General features: G+C 29.0%; 1 protein-coding gene across 2 annotated transcripts; it reads right to left on the bottom strand.

Annotated features, from left to right (window-relative positions):
• Nucleotides 1-2,851: 2,851 nt before the first annotated feature.
• LOC122270864 (uncharacterized) lies at nt 2,852-13,166 on the bottom strand. 2 transcript variants are annotated; one of them, XM_043049974.3, is made up of 2 exons: nt 12,695-13,166; nt 2,852-6,545 (listed from the first exon to the last, which is right to left on the bottom strand). In XM_043049974.3, the coding sequence occupies exon 2, from the start codon at nt 5,966-5,968 to the stop codon at nt 4,961-4,963; it is 1,008 nt and encodes a 335-aa protein (XP_042905908.2). In that variant the 5' UTR covers nt 5,969-6,545; nt 12,695-13,166; the 3' UTR covers nt 2,852-4,960. The 2 variants fall into 2 exon arrangements, with proteins under 2 accessions (XP_042905908.2, XP_071037063.1); XM_071180962.2 differs by lacking the exon at nt 2,852-6,545 and adding an exon at nt 8,466-10,823 and having other exon boundaries at nt 12,695-13,137.
• Between the last annotated feature and the right edge of the window lie 41 nt (nt 13,167-13,207).

Genomic DNA, 13,207 nt, shown 5'->3' with positions numbered 1-13,207 from the left:
ACTCAAGGAAATTGGGATGAAAACTATCGACTCTCTATCTGGCCTCAATCATGTCAGGGCTTTTACTGATGGATCTTCTGACTCCACCTTCACCAACGGAGGAGCGGGAGTGGTACTGCTCCTTCCTGATGATCAAAGACGAGAATTCGCAACTGGTGCTGGAAAAATCGCATCTAATTTTACAGCAGAATTGATAGCCATTTCTACGGCTATCGAAACGTACATCAATCTTGAACCTTCGGAGCAGCTTAGTGGTATCACCATCTTCAGCGACTGCAGGTCTGCCTTACAGGCCCTCAGCAAAGGTACCTCAAGCCTTGTCCTGAATATCATAGAACAACTTGGACAACTTCAGCGCCTCCGGAAGGATTGCTTCTTGCAGTGGATTCCCGCCCATGTGAACCTAGAGTTTAATGAAATAGCTGATTCCTTGGCTAAAAATGCCAGAGATCTAAATCAAAACTCAATCCCAACCACGTTGGCAGATGCAAATGCTTATGCAAAATCAAAACTATTCACCCCTTTAAAAATCAAAGCCCAAGATCAAATAACTAATCTTGACATCGATAGGAAGACAGCCACTACTCTCATCAGACTAAGAACAAAACATCATAAAAACATGAAAATCTCTACAGATAAGACTAGAAAATATCAAAACTGTGGCAACTGTCTTAATGTGGAACTGACACCATATCATGTTTTTAACTGCCCTGCAGTCGCTGCAGGCCTTCACCTCTTAAACTACCCCACAGAAGAGGATTTGTATTCTTTTAATGCCATAGAAATAACAAAAACTATTCAAGCACACCATGAAATATGATTCTATAGAGGATACGACACCAACCAACCAACCATATTTTACTATATTGTTATATTCTAAATCAGACCTAGTACAACTAAACACTCACCAAAAAAAAGATGGTAGTAAATTTTTTTTAAACGCCAATAATAAGATAAACCACAAAAATAAGGCAAACCTGAAAACCGGGTTTTCGTTGCCATCGGGAAGATAGGACCTTCACTTCCTCTTGCGGGTTCCTCCTATCTACGGCACTAGACTAGTGAGCTTGGTTTGTCCAACTGTTAGAAACAACATTTCGCATTTTCCTTTGAACAACTTTTTAAACCTATATTTCAATTACAAATTAAGTAGTTTACATTTATTTATCTTTACAATTCGAATTTATTTAGTTATATATTTGAATATTTTTAAAAGAAAAAAAATATTTAAGTTAAATGTTTTTATATTATAAAACTTATACTTTTTTATTATTTAGTACCAGTAATAACATATTTTCATTTTATATAAACAACCAAAAGTTGCAACCGACGGTAAGCTAGAATGGATTGTGGTTTATTGAATTGTAAAAATGTTGAAAGGAACAATGTGAACACCACGTTTTATACGTAATTCGAGAAGAAAATCAACATGGTAAAAAAAAAAAACTAATTTTCAAAAATACTCAAAGAAAAAAAAAACTTTTAGGGCTTTTAAAAACAAAAATAAGCACCTTTAAGAACTTTTTAAAACGCACCCAAAGTTAAAATGATGTGTTTAGATTAAAAATACATTGTTATTTTATTCCAACTGCAGTTTCATTAAAATATTAATTTTGTAAAGTAAAACTGAAAAGCTAAATTAAAACTTTGTAAAAAAATTTTTAACTGCGCTTTTATTTATTTATTTTTGAAATTGGAAGTTTATTTTTGTTTTCCTTATTAACCCTTATTACGAATTCAATATGCTTAAAGTTAATTTCTATAACGATAAAGTCAGAATTTTATTAATTTTTTTGTCAGTTTTTATTTAAATAAATGTGAGTAGAAATAAGAATTTTATCACTTAAAAAATAATTTTCTTTAAAAGTATTATAGAAATTTGCTACTTCAGTTATAATTACTTATTTTCGTTACTTAAGTTTAGATAAAATATTGTATTGGTGATTAAGAAAATAACTTCTACCCGAGTACTAGCATTAAGTACCGAGTTAACTGAAATTTCATTGGTCTGTTTCGAAAGAAAAAAAAGAGGTGGCATGAAAAAGATGCATAAAAAATGAAATTATGAGTCATTTAAAAAATGCCAGTTTTTTAAACCATCAACAATTTAGATAAAACAAGCGAATTTTATTTAAAAATTTTGATAGAGCATATGGTGCACCTTGAGAAAAATATACCTGAAACTAAAGAAAAAAAAATTCCATCTTTGAAAATAAAATCAAGAGTTTCGTTTTTAAATTATGCATTTGCTTACAAAATTGTGTCTAACTTAAGGTAATCTAGAAATATAAGTAACACAAAGATATTTTTGCAGTAAAAATTCTTAATATTTCTTCGAAATTCTAGATATAATCAATTTTCTTAAAAAATTCATTTTCAATTAAAGATTAGTTAAACTGTTTTCCTATATTTACCCATTAGTCCTTTAAAAAAAATTCATCTGTTTCTTAAACGTTTAATAAGGGGACAGTAATTATATTTTCTATGAAATAATAATTTAAAACTGTAATAGCCAAATTTTTCAACAAAAAATAAGCACTTTTTAAGCACTCAAAAAATATTTTTAAGCACTTTTCTATCAATGGTCTTAATGTTAAAATTATCAATATGATAAAAGGAGATGAATATGTTTCCTAATTATCAGAATCAAAAGTTAACATTTTGAGAAAATTTTTTCTCTATGCTTAGATATAGTAATAGTAGAGTTTCATTAAAATGCAATTGTTTGGTTCCAATGGAAAAATTCAATATTAAAAAAAAATTGTAAAACAAAGTTTGCATTCATATTTTATGTAACTATCTTCTTATCCAATGTGATAAGTTTAGAGATGAAATAATACAAATTAAAAAATGAGTGCTCGTAGTGAGTCATTTATTTTATCAGTAAGACACAATATTTTTTAAAACAGTACAAAGCAGTGGATGATTGTTTAAATATTTACAAATGTTTCAAATGAAAATTTGAAATTAAGAGATACACTTGGTTTACTTTTATGAATAATAATTGTGTCTTTTTTAACTTTTTTTCTTTTCTTAACCTCTTGCTTACGGCTGCTACAATAAGTGGACCAGAATGGCTTCATTATGCTAAGCGCCGTAAGCAAAAGGGTAATTACAAATACTGCATGAACATGCCCTAGTAGCAATTTTACATGGGCCCCAGCTGGGCTCGATATTGACTCAATATGAACATGCACCAAGGGACCAATATTGAGATGCCTAGATTTTTTATTATTTGTCCAATATCGGCCTTTATGGGGTCAATATAGGTCCTATATCAGGGTGGCCACTCAAATCAGATCTCAAATTTCCCTGATTTTTCCAGGTAAAATTCTTAAAATTTCCAGGTTTTTGTTCCTTTTTTCTTATAAAGTGCAGGATGCGCACAAGAAAAGTGTCTATATTATAAAATATTTTATTCAAGATGTTTTCTTTTAACATATCATCCTGAAAAAAATAATTTATTTTGCCAATTTGGCAAGATTTTTTATTTTTTTTAATGTTTTGGTACGAATTTTTGAATCAAAAATCATATATTGACCAACAAAAGAGTAAAATTAAATAATATATAGTTAGCTCTTAAAAAAACCCTTTTTTAAAAAATTAAAATATGTTGTAAAAGGTTAAAATGAAATAGAAAAAATTAGCATTAAAGCAACAATTATAACAATTTGTCGACAAACATTGCTGTTAGTGATTGTAAAAAAATGTGTGATCGGTTGGTTTGCTGAGAAAAAATAATTCACTGATCTCTTTGAATGGGAATACAAAAGCTTTCAGAAAAAGAGTGCAATATAAAATCTATTATTATTAAATTATAATCAACTAATTTTTGGAGATTTTTATTAAGTTAAAAATACAAAAACATTTTGTCAACATGGAAAAAAATTACCACAAAAGCATTCAACAAACTTGAGCCATAAATGGATACAGCCTAAAGACAGAATTTAAAAACAGAAGCTAATATCCTAATCCCTTCTTCCACCTCTACCACAATCTTTCCTAAATTGCACAGTCCCATAGTAGTCAAAGATTTCTACATTAGTTCAGAAACCGTGGAAGAATTTTATGTGGCATTCTAGTTTAACAGAGTTGTAAAGGAGCAAATTTTGATGCAAGCAAAGTATCGCTAAGTTGATGATATTTCAACTGTTTGGAGATACATTTTCGTCTAAAAAAAGTGGGTATAATGGATGAAATAATTTAAATTAAGAAAATTAGTAAATAATTTAAATTAGTGAAATTAAAAAAATTATCAAAGAAAAAATTTCCAGCTTTTCTTTAAAATCCTAATTTCCCTGATTTTTCCAGGTTTTTTCCAGTATAAAAAAAATTTCCTGATAATTCCAGGTTTTCCAGGTGGGTAGCCACCCTGTATATTGTCTGAATAATGAATATAAAATATCAGATGAATCTGACAATTCTATATAGGGCCGATATTTGGGGCAGGAATAGCCTGTCTGGTAGGGCATTGGGCCCATATCCAAGAGGTCGTGGGTTCGACCCCCAAAGACTCTCCGTGTAGTTAAATGGTGACTGATGCACGTTAAATCTTTCGGATCATAAAGTCCTCCATGTTCCCATAACAAATCAAACCTCTGGGGGTACTGATCCAGGAGTTTTCGTCTTCTGGATCGGGTTCAAAATTACTAGGCTACGGAGTTGAACATTAGTAGCGGTAAACCCAAGATTGGGTCGGCTGTTCAATGACTGTTATAAAATAAAATAACAAAAATAGGGCTGATATTAGTTGTATGTTGTAAAGTGGCTGTAAAATATCGGGAGAATTGGGCAATTCTATATCGGACTAATATCGGCCCTGTGAATCCTTATTGAGCAAAGATTCATGAATATAAGTCCAATGAGGGTCCAAGTTATTTTGCTGCTAGGGCGTCTTTCCTCCATTACTTAATATTAGGTACTGAACTTGCTTTTTAAAATTCATAATACATACACAAATCTAGAAAGGTTTTTCCCCGGTATGAACCCGCTGGTGTCTACTTAAATTATAAGTTGTAGAAAAACTCTTACTACATACATCGCAGGAATATGGTTTTTCTCCAGTATGGACAAATCTGTGTCTAATTAAACAAATCTTTAGTGAAAAACTCTTATTGCATATACTACAAGAATGAGGTTTTTCACCAGAATGAACGATGCTGTGTTTTTTTAAAGTACCTTTGTTAAAAAAACTCTTACTACATACATCACAAGAGTATGATTTTTCACCAGTATGAGTCAAGTTGTGAGCAATTAAATAAGCTTTTCTTGAAAAAGACATATTACATAGATTACAAGCATAAGGTTTTTCATCAGAATTAAGATGAACAATTTTGTGGCTCTTCAAACCATATCTTGTTTTGAAACTTTTATGACATACACTACAAGAATATGGTTTTTCCTCCTTATGAATAATATTGTGTCTACTTAAATAGTCTTTCCTCGCAAAAGTCATACTGCATACACTACAAACATAAGGTTTTTCATCGGTATGAACACGGTGGTGACTCGCTAGATAGGTGCTTGATGAAAACCTCTTATTACATAAACTACAAGAATAAGGCTTTTCGGTAGTATGGATAAAACTGTGTCTTGTTAAAAGATGTTTTCGAATAAAAGCCTTATTACAGATTGTACAAGAATAAGGTTTCTCGCCAGAATGAACAAAATAGTGATCAGTTAAATGAACTTTTTGAGTAAATCTTTTATTGCATATATTACAAGAATAAGGTTTTTCGCCTGTATGAACAGGGCTGTGTTTAACTAATGCACCGTTTGTAGAAAAACTCTTATTACATACAACACAAGAATAAAGTGTATCACATGAATGGATTAACTTGTGTTGATTTAAGTAACTATTCCTTGAAAAACTTTTATGGCATATGTTACAGGAATAAGTTTTTTTATCAATATCAGTAGAACTGTTGCTGGCTGTTGGAAGCACATCTACATAAGTTTTATTCGACATATTATCGCAAATAAAATTTAACAAAAATTTCCAATAAACTTTTAATACATTCAAGCAGTAACAGAAACCTTTTTGAAGAAATAAAAATATAAAATCATAACAATTGAATATAGCTCTTTCAAAACTTTCTCCTTTGTATGTATGAATGCATGTAAAATAAATTATACACAGTTACTCTTTCACAAAATAATGGAAATAAGTTCACAAAAAAAAATTTTTTTTTTTTGATTTGTATAAAGCAGACCAATAAATTTTACAGAGATAACTAATTCATTAAATTATTTTTAAAATTGACCTCATGGCATACTACCCGTTTTCACATTTATGTGTCTCAATTTTTTTTCTACAAACAATTTACTATCAATATCAAACAATTGTTAACTATTTCTTACAAGTAACAGGATACACAAGTAATGCAATTGATCAGGCACTTAGAGCATTTTTAAAAAATCTGAATTAAGGCTATCAAAGTCATTCGATTGAACAGCAGCGCCTCTTAATATAAAGCTAAAACTGCTTGAAAAATAAGCATGTGTTGCTGTGTATGATGAATTGTATCTATGTCTGTTATTGTAACCTAAAAAAATAAATAAATAAACTAATTAATAATATAGGTTTAAGAAATTGCCAATAAAAATAAATAAAGATTGTCAATAAAAACTATTAATATATTAATTAAAAAAATTTTAATTTATAAAATTAAAAAATTTAATTATGAATTTGTTTTTTTTTTTTTTTTTTTTGCCTTTTAGCAAACAAAATATAACTTTTTTGCTATTATGTTTTCATTCCACCAATATTATTTTTCATTTACATGACTTTCGTTAATTAAAAATATGGACAAAGGTTTTAATCTGTAAAATAATTAAATAAAATCTTCATTGCATTTTAAAATTTTTTTTATTTAACTTTGTGAAAAGACAATAGCTGAATTCAGTAACTTGATAACATTCAATTTGGAACAACTCATAAAAAGAAAATTTTCATAGCAGTGCTGCATTTAAATTTAAAAAAATCTTTTTTTTTTTAATTGAGTACAACACTTTGTTAACATGTGCATTGCCAGCCGAGAGCAGAGGGTTATACTATATCTATTATTTAAGAGTGGTAACCTATAAAGATAAAATTATATTTTGGAATTTTAGCAAGCATTTTAATTTTTAAATTTTACAATAACTTTACTTTAACAAACAATATGTTATTGTCACGGGTATATAATAACAATAAATAAGCAAATAAAATAAGCATGCATGAGAATAATAAATAATTGCATGACTCTCGAATTTATTCCAAAAAAATTTGATAATGCAACAGTGTTAAATGAATTTCCTTTACATAAAATGCCTGGATTCTCCAAAAGTATGAAATTGAAAAGCTAAAATAATGAGGCTATTTGTCTAATCAATGTAAAGTGTGCATATAATTTTTTTTGCTCGACAGATTTGGATTCTTGACCCACAAAATTTGGTGGGTGGTCGCAATTAGGTTCAATAGTTTGATCAAGAGAGAGGGCCAAAGTTTGAATCCCTTAATGTAATACTTTTTGTATATATCTTGGGAAATTCTGAAGCGAATTGAAAAATTTTGAATGCATTTTAAAAAATTTATTTAATTAAAGATAATTCCACCCAAAAAATAATTTCAATACTTATTTATAATTAAAATATTTAATAATTGGCGAAACATATGCATTGTAAGATTTAAGACAAATTTTTATATTTTAAAGAATGCAATTTTAAATGGCAAAATACAAAATTTAAATTAACGTTCTAGTAAAATCAAATTTTAAACATAAGTTTTTTTTTTTTTTTTAATTTGACAACTCAGAAACAATTAGACCGATTACACACAAATTTTGTATTTTGCCACTTAAAACTACATTCGTTCAATTAATGCAAAATGTGTTTTATTGTAATTTCAGTACCAATTCTTAAAGCACTTGATCAGCAAAATTTTCATCTAAAATCTACATGATTCCCCTATAATTTTCAAAATGTTTTTCAATATTTTTAATACAACGTGGTTATGGTTCACGGATTTTAAATATTACTTTTTCCATGTTAGATTCGCACTGTTTGCATTGTAAAAGTACATTGTTTTGCAATAGCTTTTCCGACACTGTCACGTTCATAGAAATGTATTTCAACATTTATTATATGAATTCAATAACTAGATTTGGCACAACTCGGTAGCTTAGTAATAACATTCAGGATTTTTGTGAAATTAGTCTCCAGTTTTATGGAAATAGTCAGTTTATTCATTTTCTTGCCAGTGCGTCAAACCTGGATTTCAGAAGAAAATTGTCACACTTTAGTTGACAGTGGTGGCGCAAAGGTTATTATTGTAAAAATTAAGATTAATTTTACAATTGCTTTTTATGATACATAAATAAAATATTTTGTTAACAGCATCAGAATATGCAACTACTTTAGATATTTTTGCTGAAAGTACCACACATTATGTAACACATAAATGAAGTTTTTATGATAAATACAACTGTGACTAGTAAATTATTTATTTTATCAGTTACAAGAACAATATTTTTTAAAAGTACAAACAAAGCAGTATATAATTACATTTAAAAAAAATGCCAAATTAAAATATATGTTGTTCACTTTCAAGAACACAGTTGTGTCTATTTCATAAATATTTTTTCTCAAAACACAGATTACAAATACCACATGTATATGGTTCTCTTCCAGTATGAATGATTAGATGTCAGTTCAAACTAAACTTGCTTTTAAAATTCATTTTATACACAAAATACTAGCAAGGTTTTTCACCAGTATGAACACACTTGTGTTTACTTAAAGAACGCTTTACTGAAAAACTCTTATTGCATACACTACATGAATGTGGCTTTTCAACAGAGTGTGTCAAGATGTGGCCAGTTAAATAAATTTTTCGTGAAAAAGCTTTATTACATATACTGCATACATAAGGTTTTTCATCCGTGTGAATACTTCTTAGGTGTATAGTTAAATAACTGCTATCAGGGAAACTCTTATTACAAATACTACATGAATACGGTTTTTCGCCAGTATGAGTTAAGTTGTGTCGAGTTAAATGACTTTTTCGTGAAAAAGTCATATTACATATACTACAGACATAAGGTTTTTCACCAGTATGAACACGTTTGTGAGAAGTTAAACTATTGCTCGATGAAAAACTCTTATTACATATACTACAAGAATATGGTTTTCTGCCAGTATGAATCAAGCTGTGTCTTGTTAAACAATCTTTCCTCGCAAAACTCATATTACATACGCCACATTCGTAAGGTTTTTCATCGGTATGAACACGTTGGTGTCGCGTTAAATAGTCACTTGTGGTAAAACACTTATTACAAAAACTACAAGAATAAGGCTTTTCAGTAGTATGAACATAACTGTGTCTTGTTAAAAGAGATTTTCGAGTAAAAGTCTTGTTGCATATTTTACAAGAATGAGGTTTCTCCCCCGTATGAACAAGATAGTGGTCCGTTAAATTAACTCTCTGAGTAAATCCTTTGTTGCAAACATTACAAGAATAAGGTTTTTCACCAGTATGAACAAGACTGTGCTTAATTAATGCACCTTTTGTAGAAAAATTCTTATTACATATAACACAAGAATGAGGTTTATTTCCTGTGTGGATGAATTTGTGTCTAGTTAAATAACAATTCTTTGAAAAACTTTTACCGCATACGTTACAAGAATAAGGCTTTTCACTAATTTCAGTAGAAGTGTTGCAGGGTAACATATTTACAAAAGTTTTACTAGACATATTATGGCAATAAAATTTTTAATTTATTCAGCAAACTTTAAGTAGACCTTTTTACAGAAATATAAAAATAAAATTATAATTATAATATACAATGATTATACTTCTTTAGCAAACTAAATTATACACACTCATGCGAAATCGTAAAACAAGCTTTAATTTCTATAGAACAGATCCTTAAATTATGGATAATTGACCGTGTAAAGATAAACACAGATGGCGCTAGGGTAAAAAATCATCCTAAGACTTCCAGGCAACTGCTATTTTCACCTGAAAAGCTTGAAAAAGAGTGCTATCCAATATTATTATACTTGCAGTTTTTTTAATCTAACGCTTTTTTTCAATTTAACTTTCAACGAAACAAACAGTAAACGAATTCGGAAGAATCCACGAGCTTGCCATGCAACCCAAAAAATAACTAACGGTTCTATTTTACGCAAATATACCCAAATATAAGTGAGCACTCAAAACAAGGCAAACCTTAAACTTTAGTTATGAAGCAATATTAACTTCTTTATATTTGTTTTAGGCTCACGAACTCTTAAAATTCATAAATTACAGAAAACTCTTATCAACGCTAAAATTACGCATGAATTTCAATCACAATAATAAAACTTCTCAGAATATTAAGCCTGATCACACATCACCTCGTAAGCATAACATAAGCAGAGTGGTACACAGGAAGTTTTCTTATTTTCTTCCCGTTTTAGAAAGTTTGTTATTGTTTATATTCACTCAACCATCCATACAGAGATAACCAATTCATTAAAATATTAATTTTAGTAGAGCTTTCAACACATTATTTGCATCAGATTCATATGCCTTAAACTTTCACTACATAATAATAAATATACTAGCAAGTCAGTAACATCGAAGTTCCAAACAACTGTTAAGTATTTCTTACGAGTAACAGGATACACAAGTAATGCAATTGATTAGGCCTGCTTCACATTTTTATTGATTTTAATTTCGAATAAAAGCCATTAATGTCTGTCGATTGAACACAAGCGCTTCTCAATGTACGCAAATATGCTTGGAAAATAAGTTTGTGTTGACGCAAATGATGTAATATGTAGATGTCTGTTATTACAACCTAGAAAAAAAGTTCATTAATAATAGAAGTCCAATCTTGTAAACAGAGAGATTTCTAATAAAAAGAATGATAAGGGCTTTAATAACCAACTTTACAAGGGTACGGAGTTGAACATAAGTAGTCGTAAACCCAAAATTGGGTCATCTGTTCAATGAGGGTTATAAGGAAAAAGTATAGGTAGGTACTTAATGGAGCTTTGGCGGTTCAGTGGATAGAGCTTTCACTTCAGTGGAAGGTAAACCAAATCTCTTCGTAAACCAAATGTTTTATTAATTTCTATTTTTATTACTTTTTATAATTATAAAAAATAGGCATATTTATTAGCAAAATTATTAAATAGATTTTTTTCTGGTGTTAAGAAATTTACACTTTTTTTAATATAATTCTAATTATGTAAACTTATGGTAACTTGGCATAGAGGAATTTAAAAGATTTCAATTTAAACAAGTAGGGTGACCTGGGGTAATTATTGATCAAAAAATGCAAACATCTATTTTGTGAAAAAACTATTCAAGATAGAATTTTAATATTTACTGGAAGTTTGAAGCTATATGAGATGAGTCCTATTCTACCTTCTTTTGTTTGAAAATCTAATTAGAATTTAAAAGATCTTAAATTTTTAGTAATCAGGAATTACCCCTTCTCTTGATCATTTCCAGGGTAATTCTTGATCATTTCTGGGGTAATTACTGATCACCAGTTTTTATAGTAAATGGGCTGTTTAAAAATAATTATACAATGGTAATTAACAAATAAGACATTAAGATCAAACAAATAAACCAAAAAGATATGTTTAAGCTGCTAATAAAACGTTTTATTTAAAAGCAGGAATAAAGATTAACTCTTCAGCTCTGGCAGCAGCTCTCACACTGAAATTTTCATTTTCAATCATTAAAAGAAATTCACTATTTTTGCTTTCTAGAAGCTTAGTATCCTTTTTAGGCTTATAATTTCTCACCATATTTATATTAGGTTAATTTATCAACTTAAAAATTATTCTAACAATGTACACACATAAAATTAAGATAGAAGCAAGGTAAGACAAGCTAGAAATGGTGCATATCAGAGCACATTTGTCTTGTATACAGTTAAAAACAAATTTTGTGATTATAGTTAAAATATATTTTATAGTTGTTCCACTTAATAAATATGAACTGTTATTTAAGAAAAGAAAATTAGCTATTTATTAGCTATTGTTTAAACTATTTATAAGAAGAAATGACAATGATCAGGAATTACCCCAGTGATCAATAATTACCCCATCTGTAGGGGGCAACATTTGATATAGTTTCCTATAATCAATTATAATGTTTACAGTAGATGTGAAACAATTAAACAAAAGCTTACACTATTTTTATATCAAAAAAAAAGAAAGTAACTCAAAATATTTATTATTAAGAGAAGGAGGGGGATCTTTGCAGAAATGTGCACATTTTGAAACCCATCTTTGAAATGGAAAATACAAAGAGCAGTTTAAAAGATACTTATTTTGTTAGATTAAACAAAAAAACTATTATTAACTAAATGTAGTTATACTTTAGTAAAGTGTACAAGCATTCTTGTCCATGTCTCAAATTTAAAAAAAAAAAAAATTTAAATAAAACTTAGGTGATCATTATTTACCCCAGAAACAGAGTGATCGTGAATTACCCCGGGTCACCCTACTTCAATTATTAAAAAGGTACCACTGAAATTTTATTTTGAACAATATAATATTAACAATAATTTAATGAAATAATTACGATTATTTACTTTATTTAAGCAAATTATAAATCAACAATTATTTTTCGAAATAAAGTCACAAGGGAAAGGGCATAAATTAAAACATGAAGATAAAATCACACTTCCTCTCAAAATGAGACCCAACTTACTTCCAATAGACTGATTGTTGAGCACAATAGATGATTCGCTAAGTTGGAAAACGAAAAACTAATTTTTTTTTATTCAAACAAGTGTTATCTCATTCAACAAAGCATCATGGATGTTTTCTTGCAATGAAGTATTTGTATACAGGCAACTTTTATCGCATTCAGAATAAATTAGATATAATATGAAGTTCTATATCCTATTTGTTCAACTAAATATTAGAGATATGAAATAGATCGCCTATAAAATTGCAAACATTTCTTTAAATTTTGGACTTCTTCACAAGAAGAAAATTGTAATCCCACACAAAATCCGTGAAGTAGATTTGTAAACAAAAACAAACCAGTCTTTAAACGCTACGGTTAACAGTTAAATTCAATTCTCAGATCAAGTTCTTTCCAGAATGACATAGTTCTACGGTAGACAGACTTTCAATCAAATGCACCTATTTGATTGGCTCTTACCATCATCGGTTTTGCTTAATGGTTGTTTCTGGTTTCTACATCCAGCATTTCTAT

This window comes from Parasteatoda tepidariorum, chromosome 8, assembly GCF_982258835.1.
Source record: "Parasteatoda tepidariorum strain Cologne lab strain chromosome 8, Ptep-v5.0, whole genome shotgun sequence".
In the NCBI taxonomy this organism is placed as follows: domain Eukaryota; kingdom Metazoa; phylum Arthropoda; class Arachnida; order Araneae; family Theridiidae; genus Parasteatoda; species Parasteatoda tepidariorum.
Note: the sequence above shows the minus strand (reverse complement) of the source record. Positions and strands in the feature narration are given on the sequence as shown.